Here is a 27711-nt window from a genome sequence, read left to right on the forward strand (position 1 = left end):
CGCCCTGTGAGTTTTTCTTATCAAGAGGCCTAGGCCCTAATTTCATGAAGCCTGGATTTAAGCACAAAAATTTGTTTAGCATGAAATTTCGTCCTTGATAAAAACAAAACTACCAAACTTTAATTTATTGCTTCTCACTGGCATTCAGCTGTTGTTTGCTTAACCTTGAAAATCACGTGGAATTTTGGTGGGTAATCCTGTTTTTACCAAGGAAGAAGGTTCATGCTAAGCAAATTTTTGTGCTTACAGGCTTTATGAAATTGGGCCCTGTAGGCGCAAGAATTTGATAAGCACAGACAAATATTACCATCATGACGCATCGCTCCATGATATTACTTAATCCATAAAGCTTAGGCCTACATTGTTACAACTGGTGCCCACCCATATTTTGCCTGGTATTGAAATTTGCCAAGTGGTACTTTCTGCTTACAAATAGCTTTATGAAATGGACCCAATTCCCATTCCCATATGCTAATTACATTCACACATAATAATAATAATAAATAAATAAAACCAGCTCTTATGTAGTGCAAAGTTTTTCAACAAGCGAGCATTGAGAATGGGGTAATTTAAATTCTAATGACACAGAAACAAAACTCATTTTTCTTTTTTATTACTCGAGTAAACTTTACTTAACAAAATGATAAATAAGGTCAATAATGAACTTATGGTAAACAAAATCTGATTAATGCTCTCATGACAGCACATGTCAAACAATGCCCTCACTGCGATCAAAGAATGACTTCAAACTCATTGGCCGATTGTGCAAGGCCAGCGCTTACAAGCATTCAGCTCTCCATTGTTTGACCTTCCTACAATGATGAAGACTGCAAGAGGTTTGTACTTCGCAAATAAATCCAGAATTCTTTCCTCCATGAATGGACTTGTCACAAAGGTAAAACAACTTAAAAGATGCTAGGTCAAAATTTTTGCTTAAAGCAATTTAAGTTTTAAATAATTCTTGTACAAAAGTGGAAGTTTATTAGAATTTGGAATACATCATTGTCGTGATCCAGACATTATTTCACGTCTCAGCCATGTAGGCTACAAACAATATTGCATGTTTTAAGTAAATTTTTCACTGTTCAGGGTGTATGTGAGAGTTGTTGTGCGTTTTGAAATTGCATCATCTATCAAATTTTATTTAGAGAAAAAGCTATTTTAAAAATTCTTCAGGCCAACATTAGGCGATGCAATTTTAGTTAAAGTGCACTGTAGAGACACATTAAATTAACTAAAAATCTCTGACTCAAAAAATGTATTCTTAACAGGTTAGAGAGGGCATTTGACATTGTTGGAAATTACTCAAAGTAATTGTTACCGTAAAAACTCAATTTTGTTGTTGATTGTGAGAGACAGCTCACTCTGAAGTAATGTAGTTTTTGAGAAAGAGGTAATTTCTCACTCAAATATTCAAAGTCTTCAGGCCTGAAAGCCTTATTTAGTCATCTGAGAATCACACAAAAGCTCCTGTGTAAGGTTGCTACAAATTCTCCTAAGGGACTAACAATCAAGTATGTTATGATATAGCTTGGAATTTCTGTTGAGTATAAAACATGGAAGTGAATAACTGAACCAATAGGTCGCCCTATCCACTGGGACATGATCCAAGTTTTATTATTGAAAAGGGCAACATCATATAGTTACGCTTTCAATTTACTACATGTTACTAAGCCCCAGCAGTGCCCAATATCAATTATGTCAAGCGTCATTTTTTTCAAAAACACGAACGCTTGTTCACAACTTGACTTTTCACCAAAGATATTTTACTGTGTTGTTCCGGGACCTCAAAATCTAATTCTGAGGTAATTTTCAAAATCAGATTCAAATATTTGAGTGGAAAATTACTTCTTTCTTGAAAACTACGTTACTTCAGAGGGAGCCATTTCTCACAATGTTTTATACTATCAACAGCTTTCCATTGCTTGATACCAAGTAAGTTTTTATGCCAACAATTGATTTTAGTAATTACCACTGCCTTAAAATCACATGGTGTGTATTGTTACCAGAGTTAACTCCTAATTTCTTCTTTTAAAAAGATACATGTGAGCAATCATTCAAAATACATAGTAGTCTGATGTCACACCAGCCCCCAATTACATGGCTCTGCTTACCGCCCAATTCTGCACTCACGATCACCATTCTCTGCTTGCCCGCACCTCTGCGCTAACTGTGTAAGCGAGGGAATGCATAGTAACGTGAAGTGCACACTAGCCAAAATTCCCCGCTACCTGTAATATACATGTATGCTTGATGTAAGCACAGAATTCCCTGCTTCTGCAAGCGTTAATTCTTTGCTTATGGTAAGCATAGCCATGAAATTGGGCCCGTTGATATGAGAATACTATTGTTGATATGTACATAATCTACAGGCTCCAACACGCTGACCCTAGACTACTCCTTTGTCTCAGTCAATGAGTCTGTGACCCAACTGGTTGCTGAGCTTGTCAAGTTTCCAATTCTTTCTGGTGTTGTTACTAAGTAATCAAAAGACCATTTTACTCCTGGAGAAAGAAACAGTACAGTGATAGAAAATCTTAGCAAAGTGTATTCAATAACTACTCCAAATCATACATGATCAATGATAGCAACATCATTGGCAGTTACTTTATCATTTTGAAGTGAGTTATACAACATGACTTTACAAACCCACTGCTCAACTGTTTAAATTGACAAACAAACAAACAAACAAACAAACAAACAAACATTTAGTGTCCTTCACTCTTCGGAAAGAATAAAAGAAGAAAAAAACACCCTTGCTCCTGCACAAGTTGTGTGCTTTCAGATGCTTGAATTCGAGGCCTCAGCAATATTTAAGTTAGAAATTACTTCGTTCTCAAAAAACTATGTTACTTCAGAGGGAGCTGTTTCTCACATTGTTTATACTAACAGCTCTCTATTGTTCGTTACCAAGTAAGTTTTTATGCTAACAATTATTTTGAGTAATAACCAAGAGTGTCCAGTGCCTTTAACTGATTCCACAAATTTGTTCAACCTTGTATAGAAAAGTGTTGACTGTTTTTTCTGGGAGTATTTCTTTAAGACTTAGAGCAGTGCAATTGTTGCTGCATCATAATCTATTGAATAGATCTTTGCACCAAACATTTTGCACTGTTGGGTTTTCTAATGGGAAGTGAGCTTTAACTCTATGTTTGTATTTTAAGCTCACACTTCTCAAAACTATGTGATTTGTGCAGTCATTTGAAATACACCGAATACACCATAATGAGGAGAATTTAGTTGAAGCCTTTAGTGAAACACTACACATTTGTAAGACATTTAAAAAATACAATAGAGACAATACTTTGACTGCCTTTCAACAAACCTGAATTCCAACCATTTCTCATTTGTTGCGATATTCCTTTAGCAGAAGGGATCTAGAAATAAAGAGAGAAAATGAGAATGTTTCAATTTTGTCCTGTTTAGCACCATCATAGCTTTAACTTTCTGTTTCTTTTTATAATATGTTACGAGCATGCAAACAGAAGTCTGATAGACAAATGTTTAAAACACTCCGATTTTATTCTGTCATTGGTTCAGATCGAGAGAATTTATTCTGATAGTGTTTTATTATGTAATTCAATTCATATCATTGTATTGGTACTTAATTTTGACCAAAAAGTATTAAAAAGTTTTTTTCCCAAACCCATCCTCCTCTCTTGTTCATTGAAATGCTCAACCTCTAATCCTTGACATAATAAATAAATTAAAACTAGGGAGAACCCAATCTAGTTGTGACAGACATGTGACATTAAACAGACATGTTGCCTTGAACAGGGCGAGTTGGTCCCTAAAAAAGTGTTGTAACTGCATGTTATGAAATGCTTTATGGTTAGAGAGATGTTTTAATACAATGATCCACACAAATATGCCTCGAAGTTGCATGGTTTTCCATTGACTCTGCGCATTAACACGATCAGCCTTTTTGTGGCGTCAAAATTTATTTTGACTCCACAAAATGGTGTGCCGTGTTAGATCACGACGTATTGTTTGTGTGGATCATTGTATTCTACTTTTAAAACATCTTTCTAACCATATGCATTTCATAACAAACAGTTACAAACGCTTTTGTATCATAAACCAACCCACTCGATCCAACGCAACGTGTCCCTTAAACGATTTCTATCAGTGTCAGTTCACCGCTCTTACAAAAAACAATACCAAATGATTGCTTACTTGTTGCAAGTATTCCTCTTGATTGGGAATACTGTATGTGCTTGTAAGATTCTTGAAGGTCTTGGCACTATCTGATGATCCACTCCAGATTCCTTGATCAACAGTTAGGTAAACTGCACCAGCTGCAATGGCCAACTTGCCAACACCCCTAGGAAAAAAAACAAACTATGTAGTCAGAATATTGTTAATAATAATGGGTTTTTATACAGCGCCTTTCACAAAATCAAAGCGCTTCATTGCAGACCCTTTTAAGCCTTTATTATAGCAAAAGCTTACGAGAAATAGAATAAGACTACAAGGAAGGCTCTGAGCGAAGCTTTTTGAAATGTGAAAAGGTAGTGGGTTCTGTTCCCAAGGGCTGGCTGTAGAACAAGTCTTGTCACCCGGGCCCAATTTCATAGCGCTGCTTAGCGGCCGATTTCTATTTCATAGCGCTGCTAACCATAAGCACACGAAAAGGCATGCTAACCTTCCGGTGCTTATCACACGAAAATAAATGACGTCACAATGCAAATCTACGGTAAACACGCAATATGGCAGCCCAATTTTTCTGCTAACCTGTGAAATACGCTAAGGCTTAAGCAAATTTTTTCTGCTACAGTAAGCACGCAAATTTGCTTACCGTTAAGCAGCGCTATGAAATTGGGCCCCGTAATATAATATGTAAAGTTAAACATGTAAATGGGAAGTAGGCTATAAAAGCTAAAGACTGAGGCGGCAGCCTAGCTGGGAAGTGAAATTACAGTAGGTCAACCAAGTAGGGAGGAGCTATGCCAAAAGCCTTTTTGAGATATGGCGGACACAATGCTACACAACTATAAGGTTTGGGTAAATTGGTGTGTACAAACAGTACACTCCTATCAAGTCCGCCACACCTCAAAAAGGCTTATGCTTGCTTGCACTTGGACAGATAGGTATGTAAATTGAATACAGTGCAATGTTTGGCTGGTGGTATTGCATTGTAGTTGTGGCAATTCTAGGGCATCAGAAAATCGACCATCAGACACTGGAACTTGGAAGAGTAGATGTACTCCTAGTCCTACCTCCTAAAGGTTCGTTATCATCACCATGAACGAATGGTACCAGCGGAATGAACCTCATAGTTCTTAGGTTTATAAACTAAGCTTGGGCGATATCGATTTATTCTATTCACGATATATCGCGATATTCGATATAATCGCGATTAATTAAATTTGACATAATCAGTCTTCAAACTCCCAGTGAAAGTTGTAGAAGAGACAGTCATAGCATAAGAGAGGTGTTCTAATTACCTATTCTTCTGGTTTTACTCCAAGCCTATGGGGTGCAAGATGTCTCATTATCGCGATGTCTCATTATCATGATTATCGCGATATATCGCGATTATCGCGATATATCGATATTTCGATTAAAACCAAATCCATCCGATATCGAAATCGTTTCCAAATTAATATCGCGATACTCGATAATATCGTGATATCGCCCAAGCTTATTATAAACTATACTGAACTGAATGAATGTATCACATCAGAGAAGCAGCTTGATTTTGAACTTTCTGGTCTGGAGACTGTGTCAATGTGAGCTCAATCTAAAGATGACGCAAATCCGTGGACCAACCAGCAAAAACACATTGAGACAGTCTCCAGACCAGTGGTTGGTCCACGCAACCGTGATGGTTTTGCGCAATCTTTAGATTGAGCTATACCTACTGACCAGCTCGATCTGCAGAATGAGCAAATATTGTGCATAAGCCCCTAGCTAGTTGTGATAAAGAAACCCTCCTCAGTTATGTTATTGCAATTTCATATGCCTGTGTCCAAAACAACGACTTCGGCTAGAGGGGTAGAGCTCTGGCTAGTACGATCTAGCTGATAGCTCTAGACGAAGTTGCCTTTCGCTTTGGAACACGTCTTTATTGTGCAAATCCTTAGAATGCGCTCCACACACATTTAGACCCAGTAACTGGGGCGCTGTATTCCTTTTCAAAATTTTGACATTTTCTGTCGAAAAAAGGAGTACAGCACCCCAGATACTGGGTCTCCTCCTTGTAAATATAAAATTTGAGTAGTGAGCATGCATGCATGCATGAGGGTCTGCACGGTTGGAGATCAGTGATTTAAATGCACAACTGTAAGGTAGTCACGCGCAATCTATTTTGGACATTTGACTTGGTTCATTGGATTGGATGTACAGGATGTAGTTCGTCAGCAGTAGTTGCGATGACGTAGCCCTCCTCCCGGCTCCCAACAGCCGCCGGCGGGGAGGCATGGGCATGATGATGATTAGCCCCACTTGTGTGGCCAAGGATAGCAGTCAGCTATCCTTGGCCACACAAGTCACAAGTGGGGCTAGATGATGGGAGATGATGATGGGAGGAGGGTTACGATATCGCAACTAGATTGGATGGAGCACTTTTGTTGTCTCTCTTCGTTTGCTATTAAGGATTATGTAAATAAAAGGTGGGGTACCAACAAACAAATGAGCATATAATGTACATGAGAATTGACTTTCCTGCAATTACGCCGTCAACGAAGAGTGTGAACACTTTAATTTAAACATTTAAAACAGCGGCAGTGTGTGTGGACTGTGAACTTTGTGGTGCCCTTTTAACTTTTATTTATTTATTTTGTTTGTTTACTTAAAATTTTAAATTAAAAAAAGACATCAATCAACTCACTTAATAACCGCCGCAGCCATTTCACTAGTTGCACATACAAATGTGGACTAATTCAGAAGAAAGTTTCAGCAAGGTGAACGGTTGCTTGTGATGAAACGGCTCTTTTTGCGCTATTAAATCGGGACATTCACTCGCACATCATGACATCAAGCAGACTGCACCACTTGTCCGCTCGCCCGCCCTCTATGTTTACAATTTGCTGTGGGCTGTGGGCGGGGCAAACTTTATTTCAAGGGGGTGCAATAAAAGTGTTGATATCTCAATATGAACACACAAAAAATAGGCACATGTCCAATAATTCTGAAACTTTAAAACAATCTGTTTTAAAATTTCTTAAACCGTTAGTCCGCATTGAATTGAGTTGAATTGTGTTTTGAAATAATTTAAGTGCGGCCCGTTGTAACACTTCATACACACACACTCCATGTTCAAACAATTTCATTCATAACTGAAAAACGGGGCTTTATTTATTATTTTTTTTATTTAGAAAGGCTATTATAGGAAACAACCCAAACATTCCAGCAGTCACTTTCTCCAAATGGTTCAGCTTTATTGGCAACATGAACTTCCTCAACTCCAATAAAGTGCAAGTCTCACATTAGACTTGTTCAATTGTGGGATTTCATGTAGCCCTTTCCCTATTTACATTTTGAGCAATTGAAACCAATATTACAATGCATTATGGTCATGACCAACGATCCCGTAGGGACTGTGGGCATGAACATAAACAATAAACAATATTAGGCATATCACACCTTTGTAAGCATAAAACTTAAAAGCAATGGAGAGCTGTTGATAGTATAAAACATGTTGAGAAACGGCTCCCTCTGACGTAAGGTAGTTTTCGAGAAAGAAGTTATTTTCCTCAAATTCGATTTCAAGACCTCAAAAATAGATTTTGAGGTCCCTAAATCAAGCACCTGAAAGCACACAACTTCTTATGACAAGCATGTTTTTTTTCTCCCAATATTATCTCGCAACTTTGACGACCAATAATTGAGTTCAAATGTTCACAGGTTTGTTTTTTATGCCTAATATGATGAAATACACCAATTAGTGAGAAGACTTGTTTTTGACAGTAATATTGTTACCAGTAGTGTTAAAGGAACACGTTGCCTTGGATCGGTCGAGTTGGTTTTTGAAAAGCGTTTGTAACCGTTTTTCATAAAATGCATATGGGTAGAAAGATGTTGTAAAAGTAGAATACAATGATCCACACAAACATACCTCAAAATTGCGTGGTTTTCCTTTTACCTCGTCGACTAACACGTCGGCCATTTATGGGGGTCAAAATTTTGACTCCCATAAATGGCCGACCGTGTTGGTTCGCACAGTAGAAGGAAAACCATGCAATTTCGAGGCAAACTTGTGTGGATCATTGTATTCTACTTTTAAAACGTCTTTCCAACCATATGCATTATATAAAAAACGGTTACAAACGCTTTTGTTTTGACCAACTCGTCCGATCCAAGGCAACGTGTTCCTTTAAGCTGTCCTCTATAGGGTGGGTGGCCAGGGGATGTTGAAGGATATAGAGATTTGAGGGGGGGGGGGTGTACAGTGAAAGACAATCCTTTTTGACACATTTAGTAAAACAAAACAAAAAATACATATTGATACGCTTTATGATTTTTAATGTTTTTGACACTTATTTACATTGACACATTATTTCAGACATAAAAATGTTGGCAATCTGTTCAAAAAGTTGTGTTTAAAAAACTGACTAAAACAAAATAAATAAATAAAAATGTTTTAGTTTCATAAACAGAAGAATACAAAAGCTTGAACAAAAATGGAAAGATTAGAAAGATTGTAATGTCTTTTTGCATAATTTGAAGTTTAACTTAAAAAATAACTTAAACAACAAAAAGTGTCTTTTTTGGTTATCAAAGTAATTACATCTGTAATAAAAACCACAACAGGAAATAATAACTTCACATAAATGTTTATCTTATCAATTTTCCTTAGCAAAATAAGCGTGTTACTATAAAGAAGTTCACATCAAGTTGTATTAAATACCATTAAAAACCATTAAAAACTTGGTTGGTAGCAATTTGCACAAAGATATACAAACATTCAATACATAATGCTCTTTCTTCTACATAGAAAAAATAACATCCAAAGTCAAATTGACAGAAATGTCTGAAGGTACATAATTATATTCATCAGTTATACAAACAAGTTCATTTGAGATAAAGCCATTGGACCCTTTCGGTAAACAGTATTGTTCAAGGCTCACACTCCGTGGATCACAATTTCTATATAAAATAACAAACCTGTGAAAATTTAGGCTCAATCGGTCATCGGAGTCGGGAGAAAATAACGAGAAAACCCACCCTTGTATCCGCGTGTTTCGCCGTGTCATGGCATGTTTTTAAAATAAATCCGCAATTCTCGCTAACGAGAATTGATAGTTTTACTTTTTTCTCAAAAAGTAAATCATTTCATGGAATAATATTTCAAGAGAAGTCTTTCACCACTACCTTCTCTAAACCCTGTAAGTTATTTGTAAATCTGTGAACTTTTATTTTTTTGTCTGTACCGAAAGGGTCCAATGGCTTTAAACGAGTCAAATATAAACATACACATAAGCCATTTTGTAAAAGACAAGTATTTAAATATGCACATTCATTGATAAATAAACATGTTATTAACTTACAATTTGAATTTAAGTATATTATTTTCCCTCACTTAATTCCAATCTGTGAGTCACTGCTTAACAGAACAGACTGAAAACAATTAATACTTGGGTTCTAAAAAAGAAAAAAAGGAATAGACTTAATTTTCATGTATGGGTCACCTTTCAACAAGCATGGTATTTGGTCCTTTGAAAAAAATAGGAAAATATTCTTTGAGCACAAGGGCTGATGAACAATACTTCAATAGTTCATGGTGTATGGTTTAATGTATTTTAAAGCTAATTCAACCACAATTTCCCTCGTTTTTCTGAGGAAAAAAACCAATTGGAAATCAGACTTAAGTAGGAAGAATATCAGGCCGGTTTCAAATAATATTGCAGTCTGTTATGTAGTTTGTTTAGTGATTAATCAACGACCACTGCATCACAAAAGATATTCAAATATAAATACTTCTGTTTCAACTCAAGATAGATGATGGCTTAACTACAATGATAGGTTCGTGGTTAAAAAATTAATTAAAATGTTGTCATAAAATTGCTGGTTGCTATTGCATATCTCATTGATCAACAAACTTAAATCCTGCATTATTTATCAAAAAGCAGGGTTTTCTATTATAAATGTACAGATAAAATAATTACGACAAACTACTATCAATTGTTGTTTGAAATATTTTGACACGAACATTTGGAGAATTGATTGCCGTCAACTTGTTTCCTAAAATGTGATAAATTATGTCCCCCTCCATCTTCTTTAAAGTATTCAATGATTTCAAATGAAAGACATACATGTAATCCTACCACTTTGGCTGTAAAAACATTACACATTTTTCTGGGTTTTTATTCAATTCCTACAAAGATGGCTGGATTTATAAAGTATACAAAAAAATACCCATTCCAAACAAGGTTCACTGAAGGTATAAAGTGCAAGCAATTGGCCTACCCTGACTTTATTGTGTACCCTGATATGCTTTATATGTAAACTAAAATGTAGCTCTTGTCAATACTTCATGATTTGCTTGAGCACTTTTTATAGGGAGTAATCCTTCAATAACCAAAGGGGTTGAGTTTGTAAAAATATATCTTGCCACAATAACTATCAAGTATCAATTCTTTATACCATTTATATTTCATAACAAGTGAACAACACAAGCCCTGATGTATAATCTATTCATAAATACCTGAGAGGTCGAGAGGGCATCACGAGGTGTTGTTTGAGCGGATGATATAACACCAGTAAAAAGTGTTATAACATGGGTGCGCTTGCACCTGTGCGTATAAAACAGTTTCTTCATTCCTATTGGTCGAGAGCAACGGCTGAAACAGTTGTGCCACATCAAGCGATACGCGCGACGCGCACAGCATCTCCTTATAAGGAGTTGTTTACCCGAGGGCCAACTGTTTCATAGCTGGATGGGTGTTGTGTTGAAAGAAATCATTGAACAATTATAATTTTTGCATTTTTTTTTACCTTTTGACCAAAAAGTGTTGATGTTTTTTGACCGAAAAGGTATTTATGAATGGGAATCATAGTGTGTTGAATTGGTTTTCAACTAGTGGTTTAAACCCGCCGAGGCCTGGTTCTTGATAATTTACCTAAACTTGGTCTCGGTAAAATTATCAAATCCAGGCCTTGGCGCGGGTTTAAACCACTAGTTGAAAACCTCTGAGCATGGGGTCTCAGTTCAGACAATTAATGTTTCAATTATTCCATAAATTTGAAACACTAATCCTAATTTCATTTCTTATTTACTTTCCCCGATAAACATTTGCAGTTTACCACTCTTTTACATCGCAATAGTTTAAGTATTTGAAATTTGTATATATATAAAAAAACAATTGCCAAAATACATGTATATTATCAAAATATATGCATACATGTACAACATCAACATAGACAACAGCTAAGAGTCTTTGTACATGGAAAATGCATTTGATTATTTGTACACTTTAAAATCTATACACTAAGATAACCATTCACACTGAATACCCACTTAGCAATTCACATTTGAAGGTGGGTGAACATTCAAGGCATTTCAATTTTAAGCAGCAAAAAACACAAATTATATGTGATTCAACCGATTTATAAACTTTGTACAAGGTATAAAATCCCTCATTAAGTACACCTGGTCATTATTTGAGAATGCATGAGACAATGTGAGTAACTATGAACATTGGGTGTACTTGCTTTTTCATAACATTGGCAGTTGTTAAAAACAGATGTTAACAATCATTTAGTTTCAGAACATTTCCGCATCATTTTTAGTATCAAAGTCTAAGACTAACGTTGCATTCTACCTTTGGCAGTCTTTGCATATTCACCACAAATGCTACTCATTTTCTTAGAAATTAAATGATTTTCACTTCTGTGATAGGAATGTGAAGGTGAATGTTTGTTTTACTGGCAATGTGATTATAACTGTAAGCTAGACGAGGCATTGCCCACCAGCATCAGTTTCTTTGGGCCATAAATGTCAATCTTAATATTAGCAATTTAATTTAGAAGTAATTTATTGTTCCCTAACTACCCATAATGATATTGTCACAGTAGAATTTTATTTACATCTTTACCGCACTCACAGAGAGCCTTATAATCAATTTGTACACCTTGTTCAGATTTAAAAACTTGTGCATTAAGTGTCTTTATAAATACTGAATATTATACCAATCCCACATTTTTGTGGACACTTTTGAAAGAAGTCATACTCAATTTATACAATTTTAAACGATATAATTTGTTACTAGTGCTTCAATTTCACATCTGGATTTGCACTTCAGCATTTTACGCGATGAAGTTTTATCCAGGAAGGTAACACTATAAGTTGCACATAATAGAGACCCTCCCTCTCTACAACATCCTCCAATGGCCCTTGCCAATCAGGGCCTGAACCAACACAAGTTATTCTGAAGAGTAGCTCAACTTTACTGTTAGCATGTAAACCTCAAATATTGCTATAATATTAAACAATCTGGATCTATAGACGTTATAGCCAATGATGAGCATCTATGGCAAATTTAGGGTCCAACTTGCAATGTAAAGACATCACTTGCCGCAGGACCACTGATGCATTTATAACGGACACAGTATCTGTGTGCCGCCTCATCTAAAGAAAGTAATATATACTTATCATTTCATATAGGCAGGTCACACTGTAGCTGTGTAATAATAACAATAGTGATATCAGTTGTACATTGCAGAGATCAGGAGTGTTCTTGTTGTTGTATCAACTATTTAAATGAAGCGTTGGCCAGGTCCATCAGGGTTGTAGAACCCTTTCTTGTTGTTGTATTAACTATTTAAATGAAGCGCTTAGAAGTGGCCAGGTCCATCAGGGTTGTAGAACCCTTTCTTGTTGTTGTATCAACTATTTAAATGAAGCGCTATAGAAGTGGCCAGGTCCATCAGGGTTGTAAAACCCTTTCTTGTTGTTGTATCAACTATTTAAATGAAGCGCTATAGAAGTGGCCAGGTCCATCAGGGTTGTAGAACCCTTTCTTGTTGTTGTATCAACTATTTAAATGAAGCGCTATAGAAGTGGCCAGGTCCATCAGGGTTGTAGAACCCTTTCTTGTTGTTGTATCAACTATTTAAATGAAGCGCTATAGAAGTGGCCAGGTCCATCAGGGTTGTAGAACCCTTTCTTTTTGTTGTATCAACTATTTAAATGAAGCGCTATAGAAGTGGCCAGGTCCATCAGGGTTGTAGAACCCTTTCTTGTTGTTGTATCAACTATTTAAATGAAGCACTATAGAAGTGGCCAGGTCCATCAGGATATCCCTCCGGAGTAATAGAATCAAAGCTGTCTGCATGATCTCTAGGGTGATCGTAATGTGATGCCTCCTTTGGTAGTAACATACCTAGAATGGGGTCAGAGAAAATATCAATAAAATGCCTCATCCAAACTCTGGTTACTCTAACATCATGACAAGATACAATAGACCTTTATCATGCTCCCTCCATTTTGGTCATGTTCCTCGCATCAAATAACAATAATGAATGCTAATAATCATCTTGCAATTAGGAACCAGACTATTTTGTTCTTCCAGCCTCGGTTTGGTAACATTGATATCAATGGGAGAAATTCAAGACGGCTGCACCGCGATAATGGTCTATAAAGGCACTGGACACCTTTGGTAATTATCAAAGACCCAACATGTGCATATATGCATATAGACTCAATTGGTTGCCAGAGAATAATGAAAGAAAAAAACACCTTTGTTGCAATTTGTGTGCTTTCAGATGCATAATATAGTCTTTAAATATTTGAGAGAGAAATTACCTCTTTCTCAATAACTACGTTACTTCAGAGGGAGCTGTTTCTCACAATGTTTTATACTATCAACAGCTCCCCATTGCTTGTTACCAAGCAAGTTTTTCTGTTCATAATTATTTTGAGTAACTACCAAAAATGTCATTTGCCTTTAAGCATCCAATGTGAACAGTCCATTTCCACTCACGCTTTTTTAAAACTATATATATAAGAAGAAATAAGTTTTGTATGTGTAAAACTATATTGTGTGTATATACTCGATGTTGTAAGTAATCTGTAGCATACTGGGAATGAGTGATTTGGGGTGTCCAGGGTTTGCACTGACCTATTACAGTGACTAGCCACCAGGACCAGTTGGCCTGTTTTTTAGTTAGTCCTCCAGCTTTTAACTAGCCCATATATGCCCTATTAAACAGAGCTGCCTTTCAAAACTGATCTAGCCACTAGGAGTGAACTTTTACTGGCCCTCTGTGTATTGTTAAACAAGAAAAACATGTATGCATAGGCGCCATTTCAGCAAGTGAATGATTTGTTTCCCATTGATAGGAATGACCGGTGTCTGCGCTGATCTCCACTGATCTATAGTTGTACCAAAAGAGTTACTTGCCGCCCGAGTTCGGTATCTTGCGCCTATGGCGCTCTATAATCTTTGGTTTTAACTAGCATTTGGCCAGTGGACTACAGTTCAGGGAGAATGCTGGGCAGCAAATTCTGCTTATCAAATTTCTTGGCCAAGCAAGAAATGACCGGGGTACCAGTAACATGAATGGTAACTGTATGGCATTCTGGATGGTAACCTATTTATGCTAGCACAAGTTTTGTGCTAAGCAAGTTTTTTGTGCTTACAAGCTTATTGAAATTGAGCCCTGGTTTACAGTACCAACTCAAACAAGAGTAAGACAGGTTTTGGGTGGTGAGGGAATTCCAGTCAAACCTTTAGCTTTATAGCTGTCCCTTATCAATCACAGTCAATAAATAAATGACTGACCAGTACGAAGTCTACCAAAGTCAGCCGAAACCATGGGAAGTGTTGGCATGTTATACAACCCTTGAATAAAGTTCTTCTTTCAAAAATATTTACCCACAACGATTTGTCTTTTGACATTAATATTATGTACATCTACAAAGCTCAAAATAAAGAAACGCCTGCATTATTAAAAAAGATAAGGACAGGGTTTGGTAAGTTTTTTTTTTTTCCTCTTTTAAAAATCCAGTTTACCAGAAGCAAAACAGTCTGAAATCCAACTACCGATTTTCAAACAGTAAAAAGTTGGAAACCTGATTCAAGTTGGAAGAGTATCATGCCTGAAGTATTTTCTAGAATTTTGGTGAAGTTCTTTTTTTGATTGAGATTCATTCATTACCTGCACTGGCTGAGAATAACGAGGGCTCTTCAGTGACGTCAGAGCTTTGAGGTGGAGGTCGATTTCTAGAAATCATGTCTCCTATCTCGGTGTAGTGGTTCTCTGGCGCACAGGCTTCTGGTGTGAAGCCATCATTAGCAAACTCTGAATTGTAAAAATTAATATTAAATATAAAAAAATGGATATTACTGATGACTGATGGAAGATGGGTTTAAGCTTCACAGATCAGGGTCAAGTCCCATAAAAAAAACTTAACACAACATTTTTCTGTGATTGTTTTCTTTTGTATGGAAACCCCCTGAGTGTTCCCGTCCATTGGATTGCGATTTCCATCCACATACAGCTTACCTAAAGTATGTCCACATATTGAATGCAGAGTTGTATACATTTTAGAAGTCAGTTTAACTTCTTATAAAGTGCATGATCAAAATATCAAACCAGAGATACAAAAAGTTGTGCCACACGTGGAGATCGACAGAATTACATGGAAATATTGAAAACGGCAAATTGTCAATAAATCGTTACAAGTAGTTAGTTTGAGTTATGAGTGCAATGATGTATGTATGCTATAGAGTGACAAGCTTCATTTCTAAATGGTCAGGCCTACTGCTTGTTTTCTCATTAGGATGCCATGGTGTCTGTTGCCCCTGGTCTTGGCCTTAGTGCCCCATCAAAAGTTCCCCCTTAGACTTTTCAATGGAAGTGCCCTTTGCAAATGTAAAATGGCCTTGCCCTCTCAAAGATGGAATTCCAGGCCTGTTTCTTTAAACTAAGAAGTGAGTGTGTAAACCATACACATTATTATGATTCACTTCAAAGGATTCTCAGGACCCTTATGGTAGGCTTTCAACACCTTTTCAATTGATTTCCATTATTTAACAGTGGTCTTAAAATAAAACTAAAAGTGTGTTTTTTCCTTCAATTCGGGCAAATGCCCGAAGTATAATTTGCAAAGGCTAATTGCTGTGGTACTTACTTTTGCCTTTGCCCTGTGTTAACTTGTTAGGTACTGTGCCATCAAAGCAGTTGACGTCACCAAAAGCCCCATACGGATCTTGTGACGGTAACAAGTGGTATTGATAAGGGTTAGTAGCCTCAACCTCTGCCTCTGTATTATAGAATACAAAGTGATTCCCTTAAAAGCACCACTAACAAATACACCAAAGCAAGCTCAGCAAGATTGTGTATAAAAAGACACGGCAAAACTACAAAGCAGATTATTTAATATTCTACAAAGTGACAATTATAGCTATCATAAGTAGGATTTGAAACTTTGCATGGTGGGAGTATAATTAAGTGAGTTTTACGCAGGGACTACATGTAAACCTCTTTTTAGTAGTGTTGGTTCTGAAAAGAACCAGCGGTTGATAACTCAACGTTTTGATCAGTACGATCAGATCATACTGATCAGGTCAACCACTTGAAGATGATCAGAGCATACATTACTCTTTTCAATACCAACACTACTCAAAAGAGGTTAACACATTGTGGTAACTGCAAACCTCACTTAATTAATTATAGTTATGTTAGCACACATTGAAAGACTTAAACATACATGTAACAAACTTTTATAAAAGTTGGCTATAGTTGGCTGCCAGGTCTAATGTGTGTATATATAATAATGCTAAGTTATTTTGGTCTTTATGGTCATTTTTTTCCAATGTCAACTTACTACCATTACAAAAAATTCAAATTGGTTAAGTGTTTTGTTTTTTTCCGCAGACATTTTCACAAGAAATAAAATCCTTGTATGTACCATATAATGGTGATGATAAAACAGCAGAGTGTGCCATGGTCTCTTACAGTCTTAGGTGGACCATTGTATGCAAAAAACAGGAGGTATATTTGATGCTCCATGATGAACTTGATCCACTTTTATAAGACCCTTCCATTAGTTCTCAATAACTTTGGATTCATAAAAACTCTAAATGAAACAGTTCTATAAGACTGAGAGAGAAGTTTCTTAACAAGCAAGCTTTGCATAAAATATAGAGCTAGCTGCTTCTTTCTAATCAGTACGTTTTAAGAGAGCAACAAACACTAGCGCAACAATACTTGCAAGCAACAATAGGATTAAATAGAGGTAATGATACGAAGCTGATGGAGCAGAGTTGAAGGTGGTCAAACCTTGATCAGTATTAAGCAACGAAGACAAGCAAGCACAGCAATGTTTAATCTAATCTTGCTTCACATATAGAAAATACCAACTATGCAATAAAGACAACAAATAATTGATGGAACTGGGAGTCTTTTCTAAAGTGAGAGCAATAACACTAGGTTCTCATTATTGAGAAATCATCTGTTTGACTCCCTCCCTGTTTTTTACACAACGTGAAAAACAGACCCGCTCAATACCTTCAGTTCGTACCCATTAATTAATACAAATAAAAAGTAAAATGGTAGAGTCCATAGGTAATGAGCTAACACCAGGTTCAGACAGGAGCGCCAGAGTCGCGCCCAAACAAATAGGTTAGGAGTAATTCTAGATCAACCCAAACAAATTTTGGTTTCAGACAGGCTAACTTAACATAACATTTTCATTGGCATGGCTCATGACAAGATCGACACCTGAAACGAATGCGCTCCAGAGTCGTTCTGAACAACTGGAACAGTCAATCTTTCGACTTGTAGCTCCTCCAGTTGCTCCTAACTGTACCATACGTCAAACTTTTTATGTACTTAATTCTGAATTTTGTTCGGCGCGACTCTGGAGCGCCTGTCTGAAACGGGTGTTAGAGATCTCAACATTATTTCTGTGCAAGAATTATATGTGAAAGAGAACATTTACACTTGTGACATTTCGTTAGATAGGGTGGCAGTTCCAAATATAAAGCTGATTATGTTTTTTTCTAACCCAGCAAGTATGGTCAGCACAGCAGTCTAATTCAAGCCCCGGCTAGTTTATACTTCCTGTAAAAGCGAACGCAATACGAGTTTTTACGTCTCATGGTTGTTTTCGCAGTGAATGTTTCACAGATACTGATGCGAACTATTTGTTGCGACTTTGTGACGTCTAAATTTGTATCACAGGAAGTATGAACTGGGCTTTAGAAAAGAAAGAGACGCAGAGAAAGCAACCAACCTTTACCCTCGAGAGCCATAGCTGCTGCACAAGCTCCATCTGCCTCTGCATTCTTAATAGAAGAGAGGAAGAGTGGATTGTTCTGTAGTTTCAGGTCACCATTGGCACCCGTATTACCATTGGGTAAATTACGAGCGTGATTCGGGGTGTCATTCACCTCACGAGTGTACCTAAACACAATCAGAAGGGGAGGGGAAAAAAGGTTTAAAAAGTCGAAACCTTGAGACCAATTCAGAACTGACTCCACGGTAGTGGAGTTAATTACGATCCTATAAGCTAAAGTAGTAGTCCCAGTCGAGTTTCTATACCATCCGCCCTGGGTAGCAGTTAAAAAGCAAGCCTTAAACAAAGCCTCAAACCTTAGAGCTGCAAATATCTAATATACAAAATCAGCATCCATCCAATATAAATTATCAATCATATTATACATTTTTTAGACTTAAGCCTTTTTAATTAAACTGCTTTTTCATTTGTGTGAATTTAATCACCTGAAAACAATTTTTGTTAGCTACATAGAAATGGAAACACATTTTCTGTGTAAAAATGGTTAAAATAACTATTTCATTTCAGGAAGTCTAGTTTTGTCAAGACACTGCTCCAGAATAAGCCATTTTGAGATATGGTGGGCGCAATGCTACGACAACGTTAGGTTTAGGTAAATTTGTCTGTATACAACCAAACCAAACAGTAGAATCATATAGTGTCAACCTAACCTCACTCACTCACTCACTCACTCACTCACTCACTCACTCACTCACTCACTCACTCACTCGACCCAAGTTGTCACATTCCAGCATGTTTGAGTCGGGCTCTATGTCTGACACGCCACACAACTCTATCCTGCATACAGCTGATAAGCTCCTCCATACCTCAAATAGGCCAATTGCAAATGTCCTGGGTTTGAGTCCAACCCGAGTAATAAGTCTGTGATTTTTTCCACAGAACTCGGGAAAGTACCGAGTATACAGTGCCCACACACATCAAAAGACTTGGTTCACGCATACTGAAAAGTTTGTCCTACAATTACTGCCAGACAATTATTTGATTGGACAGTACCTGTCATTGCTAATCAAATCTGAGAACCTCTCCCCCTCCCATCGCTGAGTATGCCAGCTGCGCATGGGATCCTTCCACCAAAAAGAACATCTCAAAAATTGAATCTGTTCAACCCGCACAACTGAAAGGCTCCTTCTTCCCAGACACCATCCGCCTGTGGAATTCACTGCCCAAGCAAGTTACTGAGTCACCAACTCTGGATGTCTTCAAGACCAGACTGAACGGTGTAACCTTCAGTTAATTATCCACCCCCCCCCCCCCACACACAAAATGCTTAAATGCTTTTACTTGCACAGTTATGCGTATCTTTTTATGCCTTGCGCTTATGTCTGCACCTGCTAGTTTGCACCTCAACCAATGTGCGAGTATACTCCAGAGGAGGTTTCTGCACAGTATAGGAAGTTGATGATGATGATGAAGGGTTAAAACCAAAATTATATTCTTTATCCCCGATGCAAACTTAACATTTAGTAACTTGCTGTTTCATATAATAAATACATTGAAGTTACATATACTCACACAACAGGAGGTCCATCAAAATTCGGTCTCTTATTCCTTCGTTTCCTCAAGAAGAAAATGATGAGTAAGAGGAGCGCTATGAAAAGAAGGATTCCAATGCCTAGACCAGCAACAGTTCCTCCTCCCAATCCATCTACTTGTGCACCTTTAGCACCTCCTATAACATCATAACAAGTACAAGTATAGTATACAAATATTGACTGCTTCGAGTGCTATGGTTAAAACTATGACTCCCGAGGTGATCCCCGTAGCGTTCTGTTTTCCCAAGGCGAAGCCGAGGGAAAATAGAATGCTCCGGGGATCACCGAGGGAGTCATAGTTTTTAACCATTGCACGAGTAAAAGCAGTCAATATTTGTTTTATAACACCCCAAACATTTCTAAATACTGTACTATTAATATTAAGTTACAGACCTGAATGCTACAATCCACGGACGACGCGAATACAGATTGCAAACACTTTTGCTGAATGTGTTGCATGTCGTGTCGTGCAATCCGAAATGGTTACAGACTATTAATTTATCATACTCGTACACGCAACGGACGTCTGGGTACTGCAAGCCGTGTGCTAGTCTGTCGGACTAGCGCACGACACCATGTGCTAGTCTTTGGACTAGCGCATGGCAAACCGACGGCCATCGTGTAGCAAAACTAAGACATGTCATGTGACGCGCTCTAAACCAATGAGCAGGCAGAATCCTTGCAAGGGGTGTTATAACATCAATTACCTCCTCAATACTATATATACTCCCCAGGAAGCTCAGATTGTTAAGGAATGAATTAAATGGCCTCAGTGACGAGGGGTAATAATGTTGGAAGCGCTTTGAGATGCCCTAACGGGTGTGCAAAGTGCTATATCAAAACTGATTATTATTGATATTAATATCTAAGTCAAGGGAACGGAATCTCTGGATTTGGATAAATTCAGTACTCATAAAAACACTACTCATTCTTTTCATTGTTGGATTGGAGTGCCCATACACTAAATAACGAGGTTTTGCCAAGCTACATACAGATACGTCATCAATAGATGCGTGTTCACTTGACGCATAACCATGGTGTCCATGTGTGTGTATCCATGCATTATTCACTATGTGGCATCTATTTGGTATGTTCATCTCACATTGCTTGATCTAATATTTGATATTTTACCTAGGTTGCATTCAGGTCCATAGTCTGGATTGGAACACACACAGCCTTTGATGACATCACAATAGTAGTTCTCATTCTTACACTCGCACTTCTGCAGACAGCCCTTACCAAAGAATCCATTCACACAAGCTGTAGGATTAAATACAGTTACGTATGCGAGTAAACTCAGGTATAAACATGTACTGTTACGTAAACCTGCGAGTAAACTCAGGTATAAACATGTACTGCTACGTAAACCTGCCCTTAAACTCAGGTATAAACATGTACTGTTACGTAAACCTGCCCTTAAACTCAGGTATAAACATGTACTGTTACGTAAGCCTGCCCTTAAACTCGGGTATAAACATGTACTGTTACGTAAACCTGCCCTTAAACTCAGGTATAAACATGTACTGTTACGTAAACCTGCCCTTAAACTCAGGTATAAACATGTACTGTTACGTAAACCTGCCCTTAAACTCAGGTATAAACATGTACTGTTACGTAAGCCTGCCCTTAGGGTCAACCTTGCGATGATTCAAAAAACAGTCGGCGAATGACTTTTCAGGATGATACTGATACTACAACGTTAATAATAACAATAATACACATTTGTTTGTACATTGTTATAGAACTGAATTTTAGGCAGAAAGCGGTTATTAAGGAAGTTTTTCTTTTTAAAGACATAAAGCAACTTACGTGTCTGGCAAGACATACCCCCAAACCCTGCAGGGCAATCACAGCTTCCTGTCACATGATCACATTGATTATTAAGAGGACATGTACAAGCCTGGAGACAACCTTGTCCAAAAAGACCACTTGAACATTCTGAAAAACAACAACAAAAAACAAATTATTGACTTTTCACAAATCAAAACCTGCAAATTTGTCCTTTACCTTTACACATTCCAAATTCCACACTGGAGACTTTGGAACGCTAGGTGGTAGATGTACCAGGTCATTTTTCATGTTTGGGGTAATTTCGAGAACAATGGAATTCCAATTACCTGGTTATAGTCTGCTGCAACTAAGCAAACACAAAGGTCCCATATTTACCAACATTCAAATTGAATGATTTCCTATTTAGCTTTTTTGAGGTATGGTGGACTAATGTCCAGTTCATACGGCCGGTTCATACTCGCTGCGACTGCGTCCAAGCACCCGACAATTTGAATTATGATTATCCACTGTGTAGTGTCTGCAGTGGAAACGCAGCTTGAGTACACTGGTTTGGGTATATCGAGACAAATTGACCAAAATCACATAGTGCCCTATATAGTAGGCCATATGTGTCCATCACACCTCAAAATGGCTTTTCGCAATGCACTTGTTAGCAGCTAGTGCACAATTAAAGTAAGCAGCACTGTAATTAAAATGGGGGACTTTTGAATGCTAGGTGGCAGCAGACTTACTAGGTAAGTTTCAATTGTTTACGCTGTTCTGAGCATGCTCACATTACCAAGAACAATGGATTTACCTGGTAAGTCTGCTGCCACCTAGAGTCCCCAAATGTCTCCACTTTCTCAAGTGGGACTGACCTAGACTGGGCCCCTGTCTTTCCTGCTACTCAGATTCAGTGATTCCATTGGATACAATGATATCATTGGATAAATGCAGTGACTAAAAGCTACCGTATCTGTGTTTGTTGTGATTGGTCTGAAGTCACCTCGGCCAACCAATCAAAACACAGGTATGGAAAGCTTAGTTTCGGTCGTGTGCATGCTGTGTCCATGTACGTGTGTATAGTCTACAGTACATGTACATGTGCATGTACTTGAAAGTAATGTTGGTGTAGAATTTGACTGTGCATCTCTAGATGTGAAATGAATGTAGGTCAAAGGTGAAGATACAAGCCTGCTGGAGGCCAGTCTCTGGCAATATTCTCAAAAGTGTTCAGGCTAGGACTGACCCAGCCAATGTAAACATGTAAGTTGACTTGTACTTACGTATTTCACACTTGGTTCCAGTCCAGCCTGGTGCACAGTGACATTCTCCAGTGATGTGATGGCATGAAGCATCATTTAAACAGTCACAATTGAACTGACAAGATGGACCATACTGGCCCTTATTACACACTAGGGCAAGAAATCAATCATAAATACATCAAAACAACAATCAAACACAAATACATCAAAACAACAATCAATCATAAATACATCAAAACAACAATCAAACACAAATACATCAAAACAACAATCAATCATAAATACATCAAAACAACAATCAATCATAAATACATCAAAACAACAATCAATCATAAATACATCAAAACAACAATCAATCATAAATACATCAAAACAACAATCAATCATAAATAACAACTCAGAAACAAACATAACATATTGTGTGCAGAAAGGCAACAAGAAAGCTGGTGACACTACTGTAAAGCAACTTAAAATGTCTACAAACCTAATTTCAATTGACCCTTCTCATTAAATATGTAAATTGCACATAGCACGTGCACACTAAAATTTTGGTTCTCAAAACAAGGTAACATTGCGCTGTTTTGTATGCATCTTAATGATGGCTTCAAGCAGAATCCATTGTGCATCTGCTGGGTGCACATCTCTTTGACATTTGCCAACCAATAGGGTCTGTACGCATGCATGAATGTGGGAAGGGTCTATTGGTCAGGGATAATCATAATAATACTAATAAAACAGTATTTATATAGCGCAATATGAGTAAAACATTCTTCAAAGCGCTTAAAGGTTTTGGGTACTTTTTGTAACACAAATTTACATTAAACTTACACCGTTTGAAGATAATGATAGTTAGAAAGCATATCTTAAAATATTAGTTGCGGAGGTGGTGTAGTTTTTAAGAAATGAGTAAATCAATGTCATGAAAATACGTTTTCCTCTTATGATCACTGAGACGAAAGATATTTTTATGACATTGTTTTACTCATTTCTAAAAAATTACAGCACCTCAGCGAGTAATATTTTCTGCTATAGTTATCTTCAAACTGTGTAAGTTTAATACAAATCTGTGGACATTATGGTTTTTGTCCTACAAAAAGTACATGGACCCTTTAACAGCAAAATGAAAAGCATTAAGAAAAGAAAACTTGGAGTATAATGATGTTCATTTACATATCATGAACAACAGGAGAAACAATTGTATGTTCAATGCTGTAATCTTTTACATAGTGTTTTCAGATCAGATCCTACTTCTTTACCATACAAAGATACAAACTCCTAATTTGATTGAAAATCCAGAGTATACAAGTTCCAAGAGCTTAGCACTGACCTTCACTGCAGAATTGTCCTCTAAATCCAACCTTACATTCACAGAATCCAGATTCAGGAATACACGCTTTGGTGGTAGTGAAATTACACTGGCAGGGTTCACTACAGTCAAGACCAAACATACCAAGTGGGCATCCTATAGGATCAAAAGTAGAACATCTCAAGATAAACATGCAACATTCAGCACATGAAAGTTGAACAATTTATTATTCATAAATACCTCAGACAGTTTCGCTATTCCTATTGGTGGAGAGTGCGTCACGTGGGTGTGTATAAACTTTTGTTTATGACCAGTAAAAAGTGTTGAAACATGGGCATGACACGCGAGCTTGCACCTGTGCTTATAAGACAGTTTCTTCATTCCTATTGGTCGAGAGCAACGGCTGGATAGTTGTGCCACATCACGCGATATGTGCAACGCACACAGCATTCCCTTATAAGGAATTAATTACCCGAGGGCCTTACCATTTCATGGCTTGGAAGGGTGTTGTGTTGAAAGAAATCATTGAAAAATTATAATTTTTGCCTTTATTTTATTTTTGACCCAACAAGTGTTGATGTTTTTTGACCGAAACGGTATTTATGAATGGGATTTGTCTTGGTAAAATTATAAAGAACCAGGCCTCGTTGGGTTTAAACCACTAGTTGAAAACCTCTTTACCAGACATTGATTCCCTTAATCAGCTACACTGTCTGTCTAGGTCTGATCCACAGTGAAGTTTTGTTCTGAAGGTGAACTTGGACAGCAATTTGTTCTGCTTAGAGGCTCAATGACAATAAACCGTATGGGCAATTCCAAGCAAACATGGACATGATACCAAAAACTTAAATGTGTGTCCCAAATTTCTTTCACAAATCAGTCTATAAACTTAGAGGAAAGAATATCTCACATAGAACTACTAGCACCAAGATCAAGAAATGACACCGAAAAGTTTAATGTGACTGTCCATGAAATTGCCCTTGTGCATTGCCATTATCAAGTCTCCATCTTCGACCATCGATGAAACGTTGGAAAATGCATAGATTTGTAAGAGCGAAGCACAAGACTGACCAATGACCAACCCTCTTTTTGACTGCCAGAGCCTCGGCTCAAATGAAGTCATATTCATATGGTCTATTGGGTCCTGCCACTCTATAGACCTATGTCATTCTGCAAGTGCCTCCATCTTGGTCATGTTTCTCATACCAAATAACAATAAACGTTGCTAATAATCATCCTGCAATTAGGAACCAGACTAGTTTGTTCTTCCAGCCTTGGATTGGTAACATTGATATCAATGACAGAAATTCAAGATGGCTGCACCGTGATAAAGGTCTATTGACTAGTTGCAAAAAGGAGGTTACATGTAGTATTTTGTGTTTGTACTTACTTTCTGTGCATGTTGGACCAGTCCATCCTGAAGGGCATTTACACTCTCCATCAAACACCTGACATGTCCCACCATTATGACACAGACAGTCAAATGCACAATTAATGCCGTATTTACCATCAGGACATCCTTCAATTAATAAACAATAAGCAATTAATCAATCAATCACTTCTGAAACATAATCACGCTTACATCAAATCAAACTATTCAATTGTAGAATGACAATTCAATATTGGTATCATGAAAAGACATTCAAGAGACTCAATCTCAAATTCCCAGCAATAGATGCTTTATTTCCTATACATGCTTTTTGTACTTCAATATATCCATAGTTAGATATGGTGATTATTCATTTAAATTTGTTATACATGTAAATGACAGGACTTTTATCGCCCAGCATCACAAGGCTGGACGGCCACTTCAAGTTGAGGGCTACACTTAAATAATTTTGGCTATCGACCCAAATCAACTGTCACCAGGGGCATGTTGACACCTACTCCCAGGGCTGATACTTAAATTGTGCACTTTCATGAGTGCCAGCACCTTTTGGGCTGTTGTGAAACACTAATCTTTCTCATTCTCAACAAATTACTCAATAGTTGAAAGTAATAGTAATAAACTTGACAGATGAGATATTATGGTGACAGCTACTTGCAATGTACTTACCTAGTTCACAATCAGTGCCTATCCATCCAGGCTGGCAATCACATCTCCCATCTACAGGATTACATGATGCATTGTTCTGACATGTACATCTTTCTATGCATTCAAGCCCATAGTAATCCCTCTCACACACTGAGGAATACACAATGAATAAAGAAAACAACTGAGATCACTGTCGACACTAGGACATAAACTAACAAAAATGACAATACCTCCACGTACTGTACAGAGAAAATATTACAACAATAACAGTTATTATGACTGCAAAATAAAATGTTATTCACATGACTAAATGTAAATTTGAAAATGTATGTGCCTTTACTAACATTGCACTAAATAATAAAGACACAATTTAATTTTTCTTTTCTTCAAAATTATAGGCATGCTTTTTATATTGACACTATGCCAGGTAAGTTTACACAAATAGTTTTTAAAATTTTTAAGACCCCTTGCATAACACGAAGCGCTACCAGGCGCTGAGGCAACGCGCTGAGCCAATGCTCACACTTTTCAAACACAGGGCAGCTACAATCATTTGGCCTCAGTGAGGGAACTTTTTGAGCGAGTGACGTCATATGCAAGTGGTCTCTTGTGTTTGAAACAATTTGCACTAGGTTGCGCTCTCGAGGCTGAAGTGAGATTCAAAAGAAAATTGACACAGTAAGAGTAAGAGAATCAATGTGTGGTGAAGAGGTTTTCAACTAGTGGTTTAAACCCGCGCCGAGGCCTGGACTTGATAATTTTACCGAGACAAAGTCGAGGTAAATTACCAAGAACCAGGCCTCGGCGGGTTTAAACCACTCGTTGAAAATCGATTCAACACACTTTGATTCCCATTCATAAATACCTTTTCGGTCAAAAAGCATCAACACGTTTTGGTCAAAACGTAAATTAAATGCAAAAATTATAATTGTTTAATCATTTCTTTCAACACAACACCCCTCCAGCTATGAAATGGTAGAGCCCTCCGCTGCCTTCGCGTAAACAACTCCTTATAAGGGAATGCTGTGGGCGTAGCGCGTATCGTGTGATGTGGCCACCTGTTTCAGCCGTTGCTCTCGACCAATAGGAATGAAGAAACTGTCTTATACGCACAGGTGCAAGCGCGCATGTCACGCCCATGTTATAACACTTTTTACTGGTGTTATATCATCCGTTCAAACAACACCTCGTGATTCTCGACCAATCAGAATGGATAAACTGTCTTAGGTATATTATGAATAACGGTTCTAGCTTACCTTGGTCACAATTGTATCCTTTATACCCAGCTGAGCAGACACAGGTCCCATGGACTGGATGGCAGTTATTGTTACTAGAAGTGCAAGATGGGCAGGTATGTACACAGTCTGGGCCATAGAAACCGGTCGGACAAGCTAGTTAGGATGCAACAACAAATAACAGTCAGTTACAAAGTAATACCAACACTTTCTATGAAGGTCCTGCAATAACGAATACTCCCAGATGGTGGTTCATAGTTCATGTCAGAACTGAAGGGGGTTACAGTTAATGAAAGCTTGAGTTACAAGGACCTAAAACAA

General features: G+C 37.5%; 2 protein-coding genes across 7 annotated transcripts in view; both read right to left on the reverse strand.

Moving 5' to 3' along the window:
* Nucleotides 1-597: 597 nt before the first annotated feature.
* Nucleotides 598-6984, reverse strand: LOC139937731 (MICOS complex subunit MIC13-like). Its single transcript, XM_071933020.1, has 4 exons — nt 6833-6984; nt 4177-4324; nt 3326-3377; nt 598-2504 (listed from the first exon to the last, which is right to left on the reverse strand). Exons 1-4 carry the CDS (start codon nt 6850-6852, stop codon nt 2395-2397), a joined length of 330 nt encoding a protein of 109 aa, XP_071789121.1. The 5' UTR covers nt 6853-6984; the 3' UTR covers nt 598-2394.
* A 1502-nt stretch (nt 6985-8486) lies between these two features.
* LOC139936967 (uncharacterized) overlaps nt 8487-27711 on the reverse strand; it is a 63939-nt gene continuing 44714 nt past the window's right edge. For 4 of the 6 annotated variants that reach the window (XM_071931845.1, XM_071931841.1, XM_071931847.1 and 1 more), the window contains exons 17-28: nt 27412-27546; nt 26177-26305; nt 25511-25639; nt 24142-24276; nt 22836-22964; nt 21589-21717; nt 20911-21039; nt 19760-19916; nt 18185-18354; nt 16079-16210; nt 15103-15246; nt 8487-13325 (exon numbers count right to left, since the gene is read on the reverse strand). In XM_071931845.1, the coding sequence (XP_071787946.1) occupies nt 13198-13325; nt 15103-15246; nt 16079-16210; nt 18185-18354; nt 19760-19916; nt 20911-21039; nt 21589-21717; nt 22836-22964; nt 24142-24276; nt 25511-25639; nt 26177-26305; nt 27412-27546 (1646 nt within the window). In that variant the 3' untranslated portion in view covers nt 8487-13197. The remainder of the gene's footprint in view (nt 13326-15102; nt 15247-16078; nt 16211-18184; nt 18355-19759; nt 19917-20910; nt 21040-21588; nt 21718-22835; nt 22965-24141; nt 24277-25510; nt 25640-26176; nt 26306-27411; nt 27547-27711) is intronic. The other 2 variants (XM_071931843.1, XM_071931844.1) reach the window with 2 other exon arrangements.

This window comes from Asterias amurensis, chromosome 5 (assembly GCF_032118995.1).
Source record: "Asterias amurensis chromosome 5, ASM3211899v1".
Taxonomy (NCBI): domain Eukaryota; kingdom Metazoa; phylum Echinodermata; class Asteroidea; order Forcipulatida; family Asteriidae; genus Asterias; species Asterias amurensis.